This window comes from Lepidochelys olivacea, assembly GCF_965140295.1.
Source record: "Lepidochelys olivacea isolate rLepOli2 genome assembly, chromosome: 18".
NCBI lineage: Eukaryota > Metazoa > Chordata > Testudines > Cheloniidae > Lepidochelys > Lepidochelys olivacea.
In genome coordinates, this window is record NC_140428.1 from 23,136,239 (window position 1) to 23,159,870 (window position 23,632).

Genomic DNA, 23,632 nt, shown 5'->3' on the forward strand with positions numbered 1-23,632 from the left:
CCTTCTGCATGCTAGGCATGTGTAAATGACCTCCTGAAGGGTGGGCTTGGACCTCGCACAGCTGGTCGATCCTTGGTGTATTTCTAATCAAGTCAATGGAGCTACACCATTACACCAGGGTGAATTTGGCCCATTGTGCAATATTCTGGCCACGACGTCGTCTTTCACTCCTCAGCACTTCTCTACACTAGTGAGGTTAACCAATTAAAATGTCCTTTAACCAATTAAAATGCACTGGGCAACCAGAGGCAAAAGCAATTTAATTGAGTCACTAGGGGGCAGCGATCTAAGTTACCCCATTAATTTACACGGGACTCAATCCAATCAAATGCCTGAATGGATGCACCCGTCAGCCATCCCACCTGAAAGCTTAGCATAGGCACCAGGAAAAACCTTATGCTGGCTCAGGGTGACTGTAGATGCACCGAATCAGTGGTGGGTCAGCTAGTGCAAATCTACTGGTACACCATCAACTGATCGCTCAAGTGCACGTAAGTCCGAAGGTCCCATTTGGAGTCAGAGACGCGAATAGCACACTGGCTTGGGAATCAGGACACCTGGGTTCTAGTCCCAGCTAGGCCACTGACCTTCTGTGTGATCTTGGGCAAATCACTTCACCTCCCGTGCCTCAGTTTCCCACCCCACCCTGTGTCATATTATTTAAACTATAAACTTCAGCGCAGGGACTCTCTCTTGCTATGTGTTTGTACTGGGCCTAGCACCACGTTGGCTACTGTAACACAAAGAATGCCTGCCTCACCGCAGAACCTCTGAACTAGCCCAGGCCACAAAACGGAGGAAGAGATTTGTTAAGGTGACCCATAGCTGAGGCCACAATGCAATGAGGGCTGGGTTGGTGGGGGTGTTCGTAGAACAGTTTGCTCTCACACCAGCTGCACTTTACTCTGCATCAGTAGTTACTGAGCTCGTTGGGCTGAGAACCTAAAACATGCAGCTTCATTAGAAGTCTTATTTAAATCTCTCAGCTCTGCTGTGTGAAATGTTGAAGCTCTTTGCATCTCTGCCCCCTTGAGGGCAAGGAGGGAGGGGGAGAATAGCAGATGCATAAATACCTAATTAAGAAGAGCCGTTAGTCAGGATTTCTGCAGACAATGCTGTAACTTCCACCTCTCGTTAGGGGCAGAGACTCATTATTTCATACGAAGGCATAGTTCCATTGGCTGCCAAAGGCAAAGCCCCAGAGACGTGGCCTATTGTCTCGAGGAGCAATGGTTCTCAACCAGGGGAACATGTACCCCTCGGGGTATGCAGAGGTCTTCCAGGGGACACATCAACTCAACTAGATTCTTGCCTAGTTATACAACAGGCTGCATAAAAAGCATTAGCGAAGTCAGTCCAAACTACAGTTTCACACAGACAGTGTCTTGTTTATACTGCTCTGTATCCTATACACTGAAATGTAAGTGCAAGATTTATATTCCAACTGATTTCATAATTGTATGAGAAAACGAGCAATTTTTCAGTACTAGTGTGGCCGTGACACCTTTGTATTTTTATGTCTGAGTTTGTAAGCAAGTAGTTTTTAAGTGAGGTGAAACTTGGGGGTACACCAGACAAATCAGACTCCTGGAAAGGGGTTCAGTAGTCTGGAAAGGTTGAGAAATCAATGCCCAGGAGCACTGCCCGTGTGGGCATCGATCCCGCAAAGGGATCCAACCGTCCACCTGGATAGAGTCAACAGGACTCCCCAGAGACATGAGGGTCTGCCCAGGCAGGTGAGGGACACAGGATTTACTTTAGGGCCTGGGACGGGAGACTGCCCCAAGGACAACCCAAGCTACTCGGCAAGTTGTGATGAGGATTCACTAGGCACCATGCCGCCCTCTGACCCTGCAAACACCTATTACTGGGGGGTTAGCGCTTACTGTGGTCACGAATCCCTCACTGGGCTCTGGGGCAGGCTCCGGGGAACTAGAGAACAAATGCCAAGCACGGGCTGCTGCGGTCAGAGGAGCTGTGCACCTGGATGGGTCTTTCAGACGAACTGAAACACAGGTAGGATGACCAGACAGCAAGGGTGAAAAATCGGGACGGGGGTGGGGTGTAATAGGCACCTACATAAAACAAAGTCCCAAATATTGGGACTGTCCCTATAAAATTGGGACATCTGGTCACCCTAAACACAGGCCTGACCATCTGTGGCTAGTTAAGATCCTGGGTCATTTTCATAATAGGACAATTTACCCAGGTATCCTGACCAAATTACAGTTGGAGCAACAACTTCCTTCCTCTTTATATTCCCCCTCCAGTTTTGATAGGAGACTATGTATTTCATTTCATCCTCAGGTCTGGTTCTGAATTTTTGCCAGAGGCTTCTATTTTATATACCAGGCAGAAGCAAAATCCCTGCACTTGGGCAGGCTCAAAATCCACAGGGAAATGTTTCAGCGTGGGCCCATCTGTATTCAAGGCAGAGCAAAGGTCTCTCCCACTACGGCACTGAGGGGCAGATGAAAACATGCACGTCCATATGTTCTAAACTAGCTTGATGACCTTCACTGCCACTGTATCCTACCCCCAGTGACTTCAGTGGGGTTTGGGTCAGGCCCCAACTCCACTGCTCGGTCTGTTCAAGAGATCTTTGGTGCAAAGACAATGTCATCCTCACGTTACCTGGTGCCAAGAGCGCCAACAATCATCCCATTTCCTATCAAGCAGTCCTCTTCCTGCCAACTTCAGCTCTTTCTCCAGATTTTTTGCAAAATATCTGGCCTCCCTTCAAACTTTTATTTCAAGAACACACTCTTCTCTCCACCCCCGGCACAAGTCTGGGAAAGCTCTAAAACGTCCTCAATTGCAAAGCTTGGAGGAGCTCAAGTTCGCATGCCGCTGACTGTGTCTACTAAAACAGAATATCAGCCCATGATTCCTCAGCCCTGTATCTCCTCTGACATATGGCAAAGGGAAACTGACTATAACAAGGGTCTCTAAAGTGACTGGAGACAGCTGGGCTTCAGCGTTCACAGCCTTAGGGGGTCTCCTTGCCCCTTGTACGAGGCATGTAAGTGTAGGCAGGACCATCTGCTTTCATTAGTGGGAGAATAGCTCCCCTCTCCTCCCCCTCAGTGTCCGTTTCACTTCTGTGGCCTGATATCTAGGAGAAAATAGTCAAAACTAAGTTTTGATCTTTCCACCTAACCCCCAATCTGTCCCCCCAGTGACTGTACCATTAGCATCTGCCTGAGTGACAGGAAGGCCCAAGGAGCCGCTTTCAGCTCCTCTTCTATCCTTGATTTTAACATCCCTGCTGGATCCAAGCCCCATCCCTCCTCCCTCCCAATTCTAAATTGGAAGAGAGGAGGGTCCAAGAGCACAGGGGAGAGGACCCCTAGGACAGGATTGTGCGGTTACTTGGAAAGGCACATGTACAACTGAAATCACTCCCCTGAATTAGGGGTTTCATTTTTGTTATTTCAAATTCTGTAACTCGCTCCCCCGAGGCAAAACGACGGCAGGGAGATTTTAAAAGGAATTTGAACGGGAGGTGGGGGTTTGGCTAACAGGATCAGAGAGGGCATGCCAAGCTCATGGAGAGGACAAAAGTAGGTACTGGGGCCGGCTGGAATATGAACAGAAACAAGGCCACAGACATACAAAAGGTTGAGGCCAAGTGATGCAGGATCTTGCAATTGCCACCAAGAAGTGGACTCACACAAGACCCTATTTTCAAGAGCTCCGCACCCACAGCCAGGGACAGTTTTCAAAGTTCTCAGCAGCTCCCACTCGGGCACAAATGGCCGGATTGCCAAGATGTTCCTGTACCCAACACGCACCCCGTCCGCCGAGCTTTTCGGAAAACACAGGCTGCGCTGGGGAAGGTCAATGCACCGTAGAGCAGAATCGCCTCCTCCCGCCCTGGCCTCATGAATCCAGACCCAGAATATTTCTCCCAGCAAAACGGGCACAAGGTTCAGTCCCCACCGCCAAGAGCAGAGGAGCACGTGAGCTTGTATTCTGACAGGAGAAGAGAAAGGTCCTGCTGTCATTTCTTTTCACAAATTAGAATCAGCAGGAAGCAGCTTGTTTGGATTATTTAGATTCTGCATCCGCCGCCTCAAGTACACGCTAAGAGACACTGGCTCTTCGCAACGGATCGCCGAACAATCCCAGGTCTCCTATGCAACCCTGTACGGCACAAGGCTGCACGACTCGACCGGACAAATGCAATAGCAACTGCCCTGCAATGCAGCGTCTGGAAGTGCACATACAACAGACAAGCAGTTAGGTCCATTGACAAAGCATTATCTCTTGGCACCGAGATACTACAGCCAGAGAGAGACCTAGGTATGACCCCACTAAGAGCCAATCAGAAATTGGATTCATCACAAACCAGTCCCTCAGCCAATTGTTCTCAGATGTCGCCAAGCTTTCTGAAAAACCCCGGATAACGGCCAACCCACCGTGTGCACACTGCTGGCCTCCTGGCTGGTTCTGAATCGGCAGCTACCTGCGGGCCAGTTCTTTTCAAATTCCCAACTTCAGTGGCCAGGCTGTGAAAGCACTGCAGGCTTGGGTGTGTGTACGTGTGTACACGCCCTCCCTCCCACAGCTGCCACTGGCTTTTCCACAGCCAAAATCCCCAGCAAGGTCCCAATCCTACAAACCCCGGAGCAAAGGGATAACTTTGCCCATGTAAGCAGTCCCCTTGGCATCAAGGGGAAGGACCCCCGACTCGTGTTGAAGGGTTTGCGGGACCAGGGATCAAGGGAGGCATTTCTTGCAACAGAGCAGCTCAGGGAAACGTGGGTTGGTTGGTTTACATTCAGTTAAAACTTAGGCTTTGTCGAGAGGAACGGTCAGTGCCTGGCAACCCGGGATGTAAATCGACAGTGCGCTTGAGCACTAACTAGCTCTCGGGACCCGCTAACACCCATTACAAGTCCCTAGCTCACTTGGAGTCGCTTGGTTTTGAAATGGGAATCGGGCAACGCACACCAGGGAACTGCTAATGCAGGGACCACACTGCCAGTTTGTGCGCAACACGCCAGGGCATCGGGGCTTTGCACCCCAGCTTGCTGTGCACTCAGACCACATCTACATTTGAGCTGGGCGGTGGGATTCCCCGTTCACTTAGATGGACCCGGGCTAGTGCTGCTTGAGTTAACATGCTAAAAATATGAGCAGAGCCATGCGGCAGCTAGGGTTAGCGACCAGAGCACGTACCAAGGGGTCGGAGTGGGTACACGCAGTGACTCAACCGCTGCCCATGCTGCCCCAGCTACGCTGCCATTTTTAGCACCCTGGCTCAAGTGGAATTAGTACATCTGCACGAGCTGGGAACCACAGGTCCCAGCTCAAGGGGGAGGACACAGTCTAACTGTTCATACAGAAGAGTGCTAAAACATATGGATTAAGAATTTCAGAAATGCCTCGTGAATTTGGTGCAGCTTAAAGGGGCTTGATTTTCAGAGGGTGGGTGCTAAAATATTCTGAAAATGGGGGTCCCTTTAAAGGGTCAAGTTGGGCACCCAAAAATCACTGGCCACTTTGGAAAAATCTTGGCCAGGCGTCACACAAATCGCTAGTAGAATACTGCAAGATCTGGAGGAATATAGAGGGGTGTGGGGAGTCTAGAAACAGACAGAAGACTATTTGAATAATTGTACTTCATAGCACATTGGAAGATATATATATATAAAAGCATCACATCTTCTAAATGCAACTTCCATGCTTCAAAACATCTTTATAACCTCTTTCAAACGTCTGATCAGATACACCAACTGAAAAACAAAGTTGTTTGCAAACCATCTGAGGTTAGGAATTGAGGTTTGGGAGTTTGCCTGCATCTATTTTAATTTTCAAAGGGTGTACAATGCATGTTAAACTGATTAAGAAGCAGCCTCACCAAAGCGAGAGCCAGAATGTACTTTAAAGTCATGTTGCAAAACAAACAAAGTTGATTTGTGATTTAGCTCACCAAAGGAGGAGGTCGCACTTTACCCTCAAATACGGCTGACAAGTAGCATCATGGCTCGGATTCAAATGCTAAATGCAAAATACACCGACACACTCATCCCCAGGGGTTCCCACAGATTGCCCGAGAGGACAGGTTCATGTGAGTGGCGTATACATAAGAGGATCCATTTTCTTAGCAGCACAGCTGACAATTCCTTCCTATAAGTCCTGTAGATAAACACACACGCACAAAGGTCCTAGATCAAAGCCCACTGAAGTCAGCCGCAAGACTCCCACTGATTTCAATGGACTTTGGATCAGGCCCCAACCCATCTTTCATCTTCTGTCATTGCCCTATGAGCTGCTAACGTATTCATGACAGATGAACGGCTACACCAGCCCACGCTGGCTGCCTCCTGTTTACTCCCTGTGCACGCTGATCCCATAAGACTACGCGCCACAGACGGGATGAGGGAACTTAAAGCTCCAGTTACGAAAGCCTGAAATACCAGCAGCTTGGCCTCCTGGGTTATCGCCAGGACAGAATCACTGCTAGGACAAGAATCCGTTCTCTGGTGCTTGAACTGTTTGGCAGATTGTCCATGAACTTGTGCTGCTATGGATGTAGAAGTCATGTCCCCCCCCGGAGTCGCTCCCAGTCCTGCAAACAGGCTGCAGTGAAATACATTTTTGCAACAATAAATATACAGGTATTTCACCCAACAGCTCCATATGGCAGGGACTGGCAGAGGGGAACAGTAACCAGACTACACACCCCTGCTCATCAGTCCCAACCCCCTTCACCCCCCGCCAATCAACAGCTCAGCTCCTGTCACTGTGGGAGAGGAGGTAGGTCTGTCTGCCCCACTTCCATTCCCAACCTCTGGGGAATGGGAATCTTCTGAGCCCTCCTAAAGGCCCGATTCTCTTCTCACGTCCATGCTCTTCACGCCTCCTGTCCTGCATCAATGCAAAACTGGTGAGAGAGCAGAATCCGGCCTTACGATCTTGCCTACACCCGCACTTTTTCACATGCTGCTCTGCCAATCCAGTTCAGTCCTGATCTGCAGAGAAATCTATTCCCCCACCCACCTGGTACCTTGTGGTTCTGGAGGAGGAGGGGGAAATCTTTCTACTCCGAGTTTGCTGGCTGGCTCTGGGTTGAGGCCAGTAGCAGAACGGTCTCTTGTGATAAAATCCAGCCAGACTCCTGGCCTCTGCTCTTCACCCGTCATTTCGTTCAGTGGCCACACATTTTGTCAGGAAGATGGGCTTACGCTTAAGACACTAGCCTGGGACTCAGGAGATCAGAGTTCGACTCCACCCCTGCCACGGACTGCCTGTGACGCTGGGCAAGTCACTCCACCCCCCTGCCCCCCAATTATAAAATGGGGATAATGGTCCCATCGTCAGCTGTGCTCATTTGAGCTGGAAGCTCTTCAGGGCAGGACCTGCCTCTTACTGTGCAGATGAAAGACGGGCACGTAATTTAATATTAACAATCTTCATACTGCGCTAGTGTCTAAAGGCCAAGCAGGTTGGGCCCCACTGAGCAGGGGTCTTACAAATCCAGAGTAAGCGACAGGCCCAAATCACTTACAGTCTCAAAAAACCCCCGTAAGATGGAACAAGTGGATGAGACAAACAAGCAGGCCAAGGCAGGGATGGAGGCGGTGGGACGACAAACATAACAGGAGGCATGCAATTGTTCGCCAATCAGGAGCGGCGATTGTGACTCGCGGGTATAAATGAGCACAGTTCCAAAGCTAGGGGAAACAAGCAACAGCTGAAGGGTTGCAAAGCCTCTTTTTAAAGATATCGCCTATGGAAACCAGTCCAGCATGCGACGCCAAGATCAAAGCTCCTGCCTATGACAAATATAATGATATAGATGTTATTTAAAAAAAAAAAAAAAAAAAAAGACGAAACTCAGAACTTTCTAAATGTCACTCGTCTTTTAACTTCAAAGTGTCAATAGCATTAACTTCAAAGTGTCAAAAGCAGTTGCACCTGCCTCTGGAGAAAGATAGGAGGGGAATACTAAGCTACTTCACGTATGCCGAATGCTCCAGGTTTTAAAACATTCTGCCAGGATGTGGAATGTCCCGTCCCCCCCCCCCACACACACACAGAAAAGAACTACAGTGGAAGAGCCCAGTTATCACAACCGACTCAATGGGAGAGTCAAGGCGTTTGCTGTAGGTAGGCTTTGCAGAGTACTTTAAAAAAATAATAATACTTTCAGCAGGTAATGTTGATGCTTATTTTTAAGCATTTGTTTTCTATTTTCATTGATTTAAATTTTCACATTTGCACAACATGATGGGCTTCTTTAAGCATTTTTTACTTTTATCCATTTCAATTCTTTGTTGTAAGAAATTGGGTGGTGGAAAAAGAAGACAATTTAATGACAGCAGACACAGATTCAAAAAGGTAAAGCTTTATAACTATTAAAAACAAAAAACTGTCAGCATCATGTCAAAATCTATAAGCTAAATGGCCTTAAATCAAATGCTAACAAGTTTACGAGCAGCATTTTTCTTACTTTGCCTGTCTGTAAATTTCAATCATCAGGGATGGGAATACATTTTCATCAGTGCATGCCTGCACGGTGAAATTGACGTTCACTGACATTTACCAATAAAAATCTAACCCTTCCAAGCCTAGCTATAGGCAGACACGTGATTTAAACAGCAAAGGAAACAAAGGCAGCTCAAATCCATTGTGTGGGAAGCCAAGTACTGGAGTAGTTCATGCTGAAAAACATCCATATTCCAAAAGAGAAAGCTGTAACGAGGCTAGGTCTGAAATGCATGGATGCAAATTATATATTCAGTTCAAGTGACTGGGATATTAAAAGGTTCTAAACTGTGAACAATTAATTTACAGTAAGATTAACATAAGCCTCCTCCAATAATTAGCGGCAAGGAGAGGCAGATAAGCATTGCAATTTTATGGGTTTAGTGCGAAAAAAGTAATTTGCAATTGGCAATGCAGGTCAGGCACAGATGTTTCAACTGATAGTTCAGCACAGTCAACCGCAGCGCTTGTCAACGTCATCTTCTGCAAAAGGGTGTTGTAAAAATCAGTAAGAGGAGGGCTACAAACAGAATCCTAGCTAGTGGGGTACGCATAGAAACTTAGAGACAAGTTTACGGATGCTGGGTGGTTCTCAGTCTTTTGAGGCAGATATCAGTTTACATTGCCTGCACCAACCAGTGCCCACTGCCTTCTGTTCAGTTGCTCATACTTACCCCTCCGTGGAAACTGTTTGCTTGACAATGAATTACCACATGCACAGCTGAATGGCAGCTGGACAAGGGGCCAAGAACAGACTCAACACTAATAATGTGGAGAATGGGAGACTAAGGCACTTGTTGCAAGAGGCTTGGCAATACCACTGGTTTGGAATAGCTGACGTAGGGCATCCATTTGCTTGTGCTTTTTGATCTTTGCAATACTAATGTGCTCTCTAACCTTACAGATTTGGTTTCTGTGACTCCGCAACCAAACTGACCCTGGACTGGCACTCAGGACAATAAAGACTTCTGCTCCATCACCTGATGAATCTCATTTCATCTAGGGAGGAGCAGACAAACAAAGCCGATGTTTTTCCTGGAAAAGCGAAACAAGCGACCAAGAAAGGAGCATTGTCTGGCTTGGAGGAGCTAAGCCATGGACACAAATGTCCTGTTCCCTGATTTCATAACCATTAGCCCAGATCACGGCATTACAAGTATCAGGAACACCAAGAGCGACAGAAAGGTGGTGAATACCTCATCATAGTAACATTTAGCACTTATTAGCTGGCCTTGATAAGGGGCTGACAAACAATAAAACAATTTACAAAGACTAGCCCAAGCTAGCCAACTGCAAGACGCGCAGAAGCAGCATATAGAAAAGGAGGACTTGTGGCACCTTAGAGACTAACCAATTTATTAGAGCATAAGCTTTCGTGAGCTACAGCTCACTTCCTCAGAAGTGAGCTGTAGCTCACGAAAGCTTATGCTCTAATAAATTGGTTAGTCTCTAAGGTGCCACAAGTCCTCCTTTTCTTTTTGCGAATACAGACTAACACGGCTGCTACTCTGAAACCTGTCAGAAGCAGCATATGTACAGCTCTTCGGCGGGGCTCTACCTTATCAGCACATGGAACGGAAGAACAGTTTGGAATAGTCAGGGCTGGTCTACAGTTAGAAATTGACCAAAACAGCTATTCTGAAGTAGTTATAAATCCCCACGCGGACATTCTTATGCCAGAATCAGAGTGCCTTTTCCCAATGTAATTTAATCCACTGGATTCTGGGATAAATACTCTGGAATCACTGTTTTGGAAAATGTTCAAGTATACACTATCCCTCAGGGATGAGCATCCCCCTAAAAGGTTCAGCGTGTGAGTTCAGAGGAGTCATGCATAGCCCAGATCCGGTAAGGCTGGTTAGATCCTTACAGGCCCAGACGGAAATAAGGATCTTCCCAGGGAGTTTCAGTCGCTTAGGAAGGTTGAAATCAATGCAGGAAACTCTCTCAGAAAAGACAACACAACATTTCTCTGAGCTGCAAATGCTGCTCTTCACAAGAGGTTCCTTTTCTAAGGAGTTTGATTCTTAAGGGTTGGTTTTGTGACTTCTTCCTTAAAAACCCATCTTTCTACATGACCTTGTAGGAGACCTTTCAGCCATTTACATATTCAAAGAGCTGTATAAACACATGAACTAATTAATACTAATTAATCCCCATGTTGAGAAATACTATGCCATCAAGTAATTAGAAACTTCGTAATTTCATAACATGCTTGCGCAAAGCAGGGGGCAAAGTTAAGGTCACATGTGCAATCTTAAATTCTGCACTTCCTACTGGAATGTGCAGCCTTAAAGCTCCTTTAATGTAATTTTGTTTGAAATACCCCCATGTAGAAGCACAGAACAAAGGGCGATGGCCCTGATCCTGCACTAAGTTCCTTGCATTGCAAGTGTCTCTGCTTGGAGCTCTGCAGGATTGGAATCTTGCTGTAAAAAGCAGGGCTGCTACGTCCGCTCACCACCACCTGGGGATAATACCTCAGCATCTCCCTTTAAGGAGAAACCACATTCTGCACTGCTCAAAAGGTCCTACTGCGTTTTTGCTCTAGAGCTAAAAACTGCAGCCATTGCAAACTATCTGTGTCAGGAAAGCGAAGACCCCTATAATTCACAGACCCAGAGGCCTGCACTTCTCGGAACGGATGGCTACATGAAATAGTACAACCAGGTTAACACTAATATTCCTGACCTTGTCAGTAAAGGGAGACCAAGTGCAATTAGGGGGCCACTCCAGACTTCCTCCTGTCAGGTATGATGAAGGGGTTTCCCAGTCCCCACCCAGTCATGACTCATGAATTTTATGAAATGGAGGCCGCCCACCAGGTGTTGATCCCTTTCCTCACCCATCACACACAATCCCTGCTCCCACAGAAGTCAACAGCCCAGGACAAGGCTCACTGGACTTATAGGAGGCATTGAGCTGGATTCTGCACCACTTAAATCAATGGGAGTTTTCCCATTGACTTCACTTGGAGTGGAGAACACTCAGCACCTCCCAGGATTGGGCCCTCCGTATTTAACGGCAACCTCTGAATGCCACTGTTGTAACAAAGTTAATGAACACGCTTCCTCTGTCAGCGGAGAAACCGAACACACGGCTGGCGCTGACATTTTTGATGAGCCCAATTAAAACGTAAAGCTTCTGAGGTTTGTTTCTCTCTTTTCAAGTACATCTTGACATCTGAATCATTGGAGACATGGGCTCTGGTAGGTTTTTTTAGTCTCTTTTTAGAGAGTTTCATTTCAATGAGCCACAGCGTTTCTCCTTTACGTTCCCATGCTGCTACTAACCACCCCATTAGAAGGTTAAAAAAAAAAATCAAACGTTATACGCACAAAAAATTCACTCGTCCTTCAAGCAGTCCTTCTCGTTGCGAGGCTCCCGTTTAAGAAAGGGGAAAGACGACCTTATGATTAGGAACTGGGCTGGGATACAGGAGAGCTGGCTTCAAATCACAGAGGCACCTGGTGTCAAACCAGGCAAGTCCCTTCCCTCCTATGCCGCAGTTTCCTACTTGTAAAATGGGGATTGGATTCCTTTGTCTTGTACCTATTTAGATTGCAAGCTTTGGGGGTAGAGGAGTCTCTTACTACGTATCCATACAGCACCTCCAGTGGGGCTCTGATCTTGGCCAAGGGCTCTAGGAGCAACCATAAAGTAAGTAGCAGCCGCTTTCCTTTCATGTAGGAACAGATGGGAAAAACTGGAATAAGGGAGAAACCCCTGGATTATCTATTCTTGAAGGTCTGGAAAGTGGCCAGCACCCTCTACTTAAACTAAATCATAATTAATAATAAAACTGAGGCTCTTAAAAAAGATATATTTCAGAGACTTTGGGATTCCACTGGGACTTTAAAAAAAACATATGTAAAAATATGTAACATCATTCATCTCTCACTGTTCATGTGTAGATCCCAATGCACTTTGCAAAAGAAACCAAATATCATGATCCCCATTTTACAGATGGGAAACACAGAGGCACACAGCCAGGAAGCAACCTGCCCATTGTCTCAAAGCAGGTCACTGACAGAGCTGGGAACTCAGGAGACCTGAGTTCAAGACTCATTCCCTTATCCACCGCCTAAACAAATGGGTTTTTGTAACAGCGACAAACAGCAGCAGCGCTAGAAAGGGGGGTGGGGGAACAATCCAAGTCCCTTTAATCCTTAGTATGGAGAAATGGATTTTCCAAAGCCCTAAATATAACTACCTTTGCAATAACATTAAGTCTGCACAGGAGGGCTCGCACAGTGCAGTCACCCAACTAGCTGACTTAGACTGAATCCAAAATTCGTCCCATTGCCAGAGCAAAACTAGGGATCTCCCACCAGTCATACACTAAATCGCACTCATAACTGCTTCCGAAACAGCAAGTGAATTTAGGTAAGATAAAAATAAACCCCATGGAGATAGCAAATGGGTTAGAAAGGATAAGGGCCCGGCCCAGCGGTGCAGAAGGCTGCTTGAATATCGGCCTGTTTGCATAAATGCTTTTCAGTTCAGCAGTTTAAATTGGGGGAAAATGGTGCCGAGCGGCAGGCATGGCCTTCGGGTCACTCCTCCAGCCTGGCAGTGTCTATTCACACAAAAGAGATCAGGACCCAATCAGAGAGAAGAGCACCGCCATCAGGCACTCAGATACCACAACAATGGATCCAGCCATGGAACAGAGCTCCTATGGTACCTAGATGTCTCTTGTCTGTCTCTAGACTGGTTCTACTGCCCTTGGACGGTCTGACTGGATCATCGGTATTTGTTCAATGTTGGTTTTATTCTCCAGTGCAAAAAAAACATGCTTGAAAATGGGAACAGTTTAGTGTCTAGTTTTTGACTGGAACACTCAGTCGAAAAGGGACCCTGATGGCTCCAGCCAGCACAGCCGACCGGGCCGTTAAAAGTCCGGGGAGCGGTGCTGTGGAGCTAAGGCAGGCTAGTCCCTACCTGTCCTGGCACTGCGCTGTGCCCCGAAAGCGGCCAGCAGGTCCAGCTCCTAGACTGGGGGGGTGGGGGGGGAAACCAAGTGGCTCTGCACGCTGCCCCCGCCCCAAGCACTGGCTTCCCACTCTGATTGGCCAGGAACTGTGGCGAGAGCAACAGGCGCAGAGCTGCCTACTGCACCTCTGCCTAGGAGCTGGACCTGCTGGCTGCTTACAGGGTGCAGCACAGAGCCAGGGCAGACAGGAAGCCTGCCTTAGCCCCCTCGCTGTGCCACTGACCGGGAGCCACTGGAGGTAAGCCTGAGCCCCGACCCCCCCAAACCTGGAGCCCTCTCCTGCACCCCAAACCCCCCATCCCAGAGCCTGCACCCCCAAATAGAGCCCTCACCCCCCCGCACCCCAACCCCCTGCCCAGAGCCCCCTCACACACCCTGACCCCCTCTCCCCACCAACCTGCAGCCCACCCCACATCCGGAACTCCTCATCCCTAGCACCACCCCAGAGCCCACACCCTCAGACAGAGCCCTCACCCCCTCCTGCAACCCAACCCCCTACCCCCCAAATCCCTGCCTCAGCCCAGAGCTCCCTCCTGCACCCTGAACCCCGCATTTCTGGCCCCACCCCAGAGCCTGCACCCTCAGTTAGAGCCCTCACCCCCTCCCGCACCCCAACCCCCTGCCCCAGGCCAGTGAAAGTGAGTGAGGGTGGGGGACAGCAAGCCACCAAGGGAGGGGGAATGTAGTGAGCAGAGCCTTGGAGAAGGGGTGGGGCTAGGGTGTTCAGTTTTGTGCAATTAGGAAATTGGCAACCCTAGTTACTTGGTCCATGTAGCAAAAACGGAGATTTCTCCCTCGGTTATGAAGGCAGATATTTAAATGGTCCCTTCTTGCTTGATTACTCCCTTGATTCCTTGGTAGCATCAAGGATTTGTATCAGCACACTTCTGGGAATAGTAGTTGAGCTTTTCAAAGCCATCTAAGGGCTTTAGCTACCTAAATCCTTTAGTCGGCTTTGAAAAATCCCAGTGTCTATTAGTCATCTACTGCTGCAGGGCCACAAGGACGGCACACAAAGCAAGCTGCGCAGGACCTATATAAATAGCTTTTTAAATAAAGATTTCTCGGTGACAAAGTGCTGGGTTGGATTTTTCTTTTATATGACTATTTAAAGCCTGGGGAACGTTCCCATTTTGGGCCATAGCCATTTTAACGTTAAAGATCCCGATTCAGCAAAACATTTGAGCATCCGCTTAATGCTAAACACAAGTTTGAGTGCTTTGCTGAACACAGGGGAACTTAACCCTAAGCCTGTGCTTTGCCGAAGTGGGGCTAGAGAATGGTTGTGACTATGCTGTTTAAAATGTGTGTCCCTTTAAAACAGGAGAGAAAGAGAATACTGTAGAGTACAGCTGAGAGAAATCAGTCTGCAGGCCCAATCCTGCTCTCTCTAAAGAGGACGGTAAAACTCATCAGCTGCACACAGAGCAGTCTCAGGCCCAGTATGAACGCATATAGTTGGTTTCTCACAGCCAGACATGATGTTGTGTGTCTGAGTCAGCAGATACAGATGTCAAACTCCCCCTCCCACACCCCCAAACGGACAGACGTTTAAAAACACATTGCACGTTCCTTCTACAGCGTACAGCCCATGTGCATTCTACTGCAGGCTAGAACACGTCACCCAGGTTTCCTTTGACTTTGACAGCCAAAACGCGGGTAGTCACGTCTTCCAGCAGACAGGCCCAGCGACTTTCCGAGCAGCCCAGCGAGGTTCGTAGAATGCAGAGACAGGTTTCCTCACCAGTGTTTCTGTGAGACGATTGAGGTACTGAAATATTTTAGCCCCCCCACCCCACCCCCGTGCTCTCTTTGGGGTGGGAGAAGTATATCTATGGGCCGGATCCTCAGTTGGTATAAAAGTCAACATAGCTCAGTTGAAAGCAACGGAGCTCAGCTGAGGATCTTGACCCATACACGAGAGGGTTACAAAGCCAACCCCTACAGAGCTAACCGCACTGAACAGCGCATGGCAGACAGCTGACAATGGCTGGCGCATATGCACCCTTACAGTTATTGCTGGGTCCAGATGAACCTATCTGCTTGGATTTTCCCCACTAAAATAACCCGAGAACAATTTTTTTTTTAAATATTTATTGGCTGCTGGCAATCCTGTAGACACTGGCTACCTACCAGTCCCTTGACTACTAGCCCCACAGACTGTAGTAACAAATTTCACTGAGCTTACTCTCTCAGTGGTGAATGCTATACTTGTTGATTCCTATCGGACATACCTGTCAAAGCCAAGGCCCTAACACAATGTTCATGCCCTGCATTTAGGTGCTCGGAACAGTATGTAGGGGCAATTGGACATCACTCAAGTCCAACTTAAGCCCTGTTTTGGAGACTTGAGTCATGCAGACCTTGTGTTGGCCCTGTGTGCAAGGACGAATGGTATCCCTACTTCCAGATTTCAGTATCCAAGTGCAGGCTTTGGACATCCCAGCAAGGGGCGTACGTTTGAAAACCGTGCTCCTCATTATGCAATCAAGTATTAAAATTGCAGCTCTTACGCAATCATTAGTATTCTCATCTTCTGCTGGGTAGCAATAGGAGGGCATCTGATGTCTCACTCAGACTGAATAATCAGAGGATAGTAAACTGACATGAGCTTGCTAGATCCTTTTTGCCGTAAAAAAAAAAAAGCCCAAAGCTGAAGGCTCATAAGAGCCCCTCTCCGGCGGCTAACAGCACGTTCCTCTGTGAATCAGCCACCCCTGAGACTTATAAACTTGTAGCCAAGCGCAGCAACATCCTCATAAAATGGCATAACAAACACAACGCAATTCTGGCATCTACACCTCCAAGCTAATCCCCAGCTGGGCAGGAAGGTATCTTGCACGGTAAGCCTCGGGGAAGATTGCTCAAGTCACAGGTTCTGTATCATTGCCAAGCCGACCACAATCCGACTGCAGAGCTGGGTACTGGGCCGAGCAAACCAGCTATGCAATGAGGGTCTTTTTCAGCGCAGCCCTGAGAGCAAGTCACCTGTGTGCAGGATGGAAGGCATCGAGAGGGCCGCACATAGATACAACATGCAGCAGATTGTAATTAAGAACTACAATTAGCCAGCTGCAAAAGGGCCTTTGTAGCACATTGATTAAGAGAAACGCAGAAAAGGAGAAAGAATGTAAGGGGTGCGGACTGAGGGATAGGGACTCAGAAGATCTGGGGTCTATTTCCACCTCTGACACTGATCTGCTCTATATCTCTGGGAAAGCCACTTCACCCTCTGTCTCTTTCCCTTCCTACCCTTTGCCCGTCTCATCTATTAAGACTGTAAGCTATTTCGGGCAGGGACCATCTCTTACTCTGTGTATGTAGGTGTATGCATTGTGCTTAGTACAATGGGGCCTAAATCTTGTCTGATGCCACCAGGCACGACCATAGTACAAATAAATAATACATTTGAAAGAAAAATGATCTTCTAGATCAATGGATATCAAAGCAGGCTTAAAACTGACCCTTCCAAAAATCAGACAGACAGACTTACTCAGCAGAACTCTTGCCTATTGTTAGTAATGTACCATGGACAAAAGGATGCACTCAATTCTTTTGTTATACCACCACATTTATCCCTCTCCTATGAATTATATGAGATTTCCTCCAGAGCTCTACATGCAAATTCACCCTGATGCTTTCTTTAGAGGGTGGGACAAAGTCTTAAAAAATTCCTTGAACATTTTTGAAGTTCTAGTGCAGTTTAATTTCCTTCCCCCCCTCCCCCCCAGACTTGTGGACCTCAAAACATTCAAAAATAAATGGGGTGGGGGGGGGTGGAGAGAACGGATCTGCAGATCACAGGGCTTTGAGGCAAAGGTACAATACTGAAATCCTTGCAAATTAGAAAAACACCCCCTAAAATGCAGAAACATCAATCCGCGGCAACTGAAAACATAATCAGTATGCATTTGTGCAGTTTGCAGTCTCAGGCAAAAGAGAGACCCTCATCAATTTCATTAAGTCTTGCCACTGACAACCTGGATGCTTCTGGGAAGAAGAACTACAGGCAAAGCTTAGAGTAGAAGGGTAACATTTTCAATAATGGGTATTTAGATGCATCATAAGCAGCCGGATTTTTACAGTGCAGAAAGCTATTGGAGACCCTCGGTGCCTGAACTTTTGAAAATCAGGCCACGAATCTACACGCCCAACTCCAGCCCCTGGTTTTTGAAAATCGTGGCCTAACTAAAGAAACATGCCCACGCAATTCTACTTACTTAGTCTGGGCCCAATTCTACAAAGATAATGCACATAGGTAACAATATTCAAGCAAGTAGTCCCACTGGTATCCGTGGGACCACTCATACTAGTAAAGCTAGTCACACGTGAATATGCATGATCGCACCCTTGCAAAGGCATAAATTCTTTAAAGGCAGAGTTTGAGTCAATACCTCAAACTAGAGAGTATTGGGGAGTGGGGGGAAGAGGCAAACTCCTGCACTGTCACATACTCTGATTTTGTTTGTAGGCACGAGGCCAGGACTTTCCAGCTGTACTCACATGCCAGCTAAAGCTAGATCCCAGCCACCGCGCAGCACACGTACACAGACCAACCTACCCAGGACACCACTCTTCCATTGAAGCACGGTAGCTTTGCATTGTCATCCGAGATCTCCTCCTTCACCACCCTGAAAAATAAAACCATCAAGAGCTTGTATCAACATCAGATCCAGGTGGGCAGCGTTTAACAGGTTCTAATCCATGACATCAAGACAGTTCTTTGCTCTGATCATCCCAACGTAGCACAGAGACCATAAACTATAAGTAATGCTCCAATCCTTTAGAGGGCATAATTGTACTCCTTTGCTTTTTGTTCTGTTCATCTCCTAAACTATCTAGTCCTATAGAGGGAATGCTGCTGGTTCGGATGCATTTCCTGTTCTATTACTCTGCTGCATGCCATACATTTCATCCAGAAGAGGGTTATTCATCTTCTGGACAAAAAATGCTGGCCAGGTCAATGAATGGCTCTGGTGGGCAAGCTGTCAACTCCCCTCTGGCTGTGGAGTCCAGGATATTCAGAGGTGAAGTCTCAGTAAAGGTTTATTTCAGCTGGGGACTTTTGAACTTAATGATTGTTGTATCTGGGAGAAAGGCCACCATGAGCATCAAGATGTGACGGCCACTGGCTATAAATGCATCTCAGTAGGTTGCAAAGGGCTAGACACACATTTTAGTTGTAGTTGGGTTTTTAAGAATCAGAAGCACCAAGCAGGATCCAGTAGAAAGAGCGAGATTCAAAGCCTACTGAAGTCTTTTCACTGACTTCAAAGTGCTTTGGATCAAGCTCACAGAGAGAACACCAGACTCATTTCACATAGGCCACAGTGCATCTCCTTCCAGTTACTACTGACACTGAGGGTGACCAGATGTCCGGATTTTATAGGGACAGGCCCGATATTTGGGGCTTTTTTATTTTTATTTTTTTTAAATATGGGCTCTTATTACCCTCATCCCCCTTCCAATTTTTCACACTTGCTATCTGGTCACCCTACTTACATTATAACCTAGAAGTGAAAGCTACTCCAGTATGCACCTCCATACATTGCCTGTGCTACCCCCTTGCTGCACCCTGAAGCTGTTCCTGCAATAAGGTGGCTACTCTGCACACAGCAATTGAAGACAAAGTTATGAACACTGACAATTCGTTTTTTTCACCTTTATTGATCTGCCCAAGTTATATACAAAAAAAGGAATGTGTATGAAAAAAAAGACACAGTAGACAGACAGTGGAGAGAGACAGATCCCAGGTCTCCGGAAGGACTTCAGAGGGGAACTCTGTGCAGGCAGAAGGTGCAGAATCAAGCCCAGAGGTGGTGGGATCCTAATGATTTTCACATCAGTAAGTCTCCAGCACCATGCCGGTCAAGCCCCCTTCTAGTGCAGAGGGAAAGAACAGTAAGGAAGCAGGTGGAGGAAGGGCGTGAGGGGTACAGCTGTTACAGCTAACGATAAAGGAAAGCAATGCACCACATGTTGGGTCACATTTCTCTCCTTTTACAACCCAGCCTTCAAATCCTCTGAAAACAGCAGGTGGAGAGTTATCAGCAGTGACTGTCCATCTGCCAGAGAGAACGCCAATCACTTTCTCAACTCTGAAGTCTCACTCCTGCCTTGCCACTGGGACTTACAGTCCAGTACAGCCTCTAGGCGTGAAGCCAGGTCAGGGCTCCGTTGCGCTAGGTGCTGCTGGCACAGACAGCGCACACTGAACGCTTCACAATTTGGATGGACAAGCCGGAGGAAGTTCTTAAATCCCAGTCTGTGAAATGGGGATAATAGACTAATCTTAAGGGACTCCTCTGAGGTCACACAGGTAAGTCTGAAGCAGAGCTGGGCTTTGATCTCAGACCTTCTGCAGCACCGCAGTCCAGCCCCTTTACTCCAAGGCCATCCCTTCCCTTTAATTCAAGCACCCTTCACTCCACTCTTGGATCATCATTTTTCTCTTGCTGCTAATAAAGTGCTGGCTTTCCCCCTGCTCCTCCACCCCCCAATTTCGGAAGTGTTCAAAAAGCTGCGGCCTGCCCCAAGGGGGATATGGATGAGTGCCAAGGTGCAGCTGTAGCTTGGGAGTTCTTTTCCCTTGCAGAAGTGTGATGCCAAAGCTGGGTGATCTTCGGAAGGAGACAAATGAGGAGTTATTGTTAATCAACTGGATGGAGCTCCGAAAATGCCAAGGAGCAGAACGGAGCATTGCCCCATCTCTCAGGCTGCTGCCGACAGCAGCCGGAATCACAGAGGCTGTGCAGTGGGAGAGATATTACCCTTCAGCTCCTCATTCTGCTAGCAGCACGGGCTGGCACAAGAACAAAGGCAAGATCCCAGATCTGAAGAGGGTCAAGATTTCATTTATTTTTGGAGGTCCAATTCAAGCATCTCAACTCCCAAAGGAGGAGTGGCACTGCCGTACGCCATGCCAGCTACGCATATGTCTGCTAGCAAGAGATTAAGTGTGTCAATTTCGTTTTCCGTGGGGCAGCCCCTAGTTTGCTTTCTTAAAGACATACCACCCTCAATTAAAAAACCCACCTCCCCCAAAAGCTTCCTTTTAGAGGAGCAACCCAGTTCGCTTTCACAGAATGTTTATTTCCATGTCGTTTGATTGTTGCTTTATAGCTGTGTAGTAAAACAGCAGCAAACCTTGGACATCTGTTAATCAAAAAGGTGATTTGACTCATCTAGTTGTCTTCCCAGACCCTCCGACATCCGTCCTCCCACCTAGCGATTCACTCCACAGAAGGCACGCTTTGCTAGTGGGAAGGCAGGCTCAAAACAGCTGTTAGGCTCACGCCTGCCTCTTCCGTCTGGGGACCAAATGCCTTGACCCTGCAATCTCTCCCTCCCTCTCCTTCAGCCTGTCTAAGCTCCGGCTGCCCAGCCCCACTTCCTCCCCTGAATGCAGTCAGGATCTCCCCACTTTCTTGCACCTTTATCCCGGCTTTGTCCTACCTCGGCTGACCCTCATCGCCACTTGCAGCCACCTTTGCTCCGCCCCGGTAATGTTCAGTCTCCCCACCCTCTCTGGCTCACTCCCCGCTCCATTTCTGCTCCATGGTCGGCTACCAAGGAAAGGACTATTGTGTCTGAAGAAAGGATTTGAATGAACAGAAGGAGATGGGACAATGTTATACCAGGGCAGAGGATCCCTGGCACCCAAACCCAGGTGGTTTTAATGTACCAGTGGAGAGAGGGGTTGTGCCAGGGCTAAGGGAACTGGAGCAAGGCCCAACGGATTCACCTCATAGAGAGGATGCAGTAGGGCTGCTGTTCCTCCTCCATCCCTCACATGCACCCTTGCAGTACACGACCCAGCTATTTGGACGAGGCTCCTGGTCCCTATTCATCATTGGTTCCCGGCCAATGGGAGCTGCCGGGGCAGCGCTTGGGGCGGGGGCAGTGTGCAGAGCCCCCTAGCTGCCCCTACACATGAGCTGGGAGGGGGAACATGCTGCTGCTTCCGGAAGCTGCGCTGAGTGGGGCAAGACCCTGAAGCCGCTCCCTGGGTGGAGCGCCGGAGTGAGGCAAGCCCCAGACCCCACTCCCTGGCGGGAGCTCAAGGGCCAGATTTAACAACATCTAGAGAGCCAGATGCAGCCCCCGGGCCACAGTTTGCCCACCCCTGCTCTAACCCCATGCAGGGGCATTGATTCACATGCCGACTCAAGAGAAAAATCACCCACCAGGATCAGCACCATTACTGCTCACTCCTGAATTCTCCTTAGGGGTCTCCCCATTCGAGTACTGACCACACACACAGATCCCCGTAACACAGCCTCCATCCACATATGCAGCTCCCATTGATGCAGAAGATGGAGGACACTGGACTGCCATCAAACCCATTCACAGTTAAAAGGGCGGCAACCGTTCCAAACAGTGTCACACTGGAAATGAAAATCAACAACCATGCCAAAAGGCTTCCTGATATCAGAATCCGGATTCTGAACTCTTCTCCCCTGAGGGTAGCAGAGTAAAGGTCACAGTCCTCCCGATTTGCTCCAGCTTCAGAAAGCAGAGTCAGGACCAAAGATTTTTAAACCTGCTCTCAAAACGGTCCTCAGTTATTCACTCAACTCTGTGTAATCTCCAGCTGTTACCACTGGAGTGTTTAACTTTTAAGGAGTTTGCTTGTTTGTTCTAGCGGTCCAACGCCCCAGAAGCACAGGGCAGTGGGAGAAGATTGCTCACAATCTTCGGGCAACCCACTGAATTTATTTATTTATAAAGTAGTAAATACAAACCAGACATTCAAGTGACACTACTAGGAAGAAAACAAACATGCACTCCCAAGCTGGGCTCAGTTCCAGGGGTTCCTTTCCAAGGGCTTCGTTCCACATTTTTACCCCTTACATTTTGCATCCGAGGCTTCTCGCCCCTTGAATTCCGAGTTGAAACAAGCCCTCAGATTCAAAGCAAAAAACTCAGCCAGAAATGAGGTTTGGGGTCAAAGTCATGTCAATTCATCACATTCTTCATGCCTTCTGCCCAGAGCCAACAGACTGCCCAGGTTAACTCAGGAAGTATGTGCCCAATCCTCACCGAGGAAGGATGGCCTTGTGGTGAAGGGGACTCAAGAAATCTCTGTTCAATTCCCAACTCTGCCACAGACTGTGAGGCCGCATGCAAGTCATGCTCCTCGCTCTCAGAGTCTGTAAATGGGTAACAACATTCCCTTTACGTGTTTAAGTCGAGCCCTTTGGGGTAGGCACAGGAATGCCAAAGTGCCCGTAATCAATGCACTCTCCCCCTTGGCAGAGAAGAGATTGATCTGGGTTCACAGGCAACGAGGTCTATATCGAGGCTGCTGCACACTGATGGTAGTTCTCCCTAGCTCCCACACTAAATAAAATAGCTTGTACTGCTGAATAGCACTGCACACAGCCTCCCTAAATCCTGGCCTGGATCCACAGTGATGGAAGAGACTGTTGACTACACCACAGTCAATACCTCTGGAGTCATCCAGATGAATACTGCAGTATCTAAATCAGCTAGTGGTTCCATACTACTGGGAGTAATTAGCAATTGCCTTGAAGCTGTGTGTTCGCAACAAATCCTCAGTGAGCCAGCTTCTAGCTCTACTAAACAGTTACAGATGTCATCTTTCAACAGGGTACATTCAACTAGGTTTTTATGACTGTTGCTTTAGGCTAGAGAGAGTTCTCACTTAAACAAGATAAGATTAAGATTAAGGAAGCGTGAGCTCTGAAATCTCATCACCTTTCCCACCACTCTCCAATCCCAGTCTCAAAAACTGCAATCTATCAGAAACCGCTCTCAACCGTGGAGGCAAAGCAGGCAGGGGTCTCTGAAAAGGCCAGCAGAAGAGAAGTTTTAAAGAAGAATGAATTGTTTGGGGGGGGGGGAAGGGGGGAGTTAAGCAGGGTGGATAAAAATTGATAATTTTTTTTCAGATTTTTATTTTAATTGAATACTTTAAAAAAATAAGCTTATTTAAAATTATATTTGAAATTATGACAACCTGTATCAAGGCCCAAATTTACTATAACCTATACAAATATTTTAAATTAAAATTTCAAAAGTAACTTCCAAGCAGTACATGTTTGCTGCCGAAGTTTTAAAGAAAATCAGACCACTGCACCAGTGGAAGTCACTGGCTAAGTACCTGGAACCAGAGTA

General features: G+C 47.7%; 1 protein-coding gene across 3 annotated transcripts in view; it reads right to left on the bottom strand.

Moving 5' to 3' along the window:
- Nucleotides 1-23,632, bottom strand: part of DVL1 (dishevelled segment polarity protein 1) — a 169,863-nt gene that overhangs the window by 77,531 nt on the left and 68,700 nt on the right. For all 3 annotated transcript variants that reach the window (XM_084651773.1, XM_084651772.1, XM_084651775.1), the window contains exon 2: nucleotides 18,054-18,123. In XM_084651773.1, coding sequence (XP_084507899.1) covers nucleotides 18,054-18,123 — 70 coding nt within the window. The remainder of the gene's footprint in view (nucleotides 1-18,053; nucleotides 18,124-23,632) is intronic.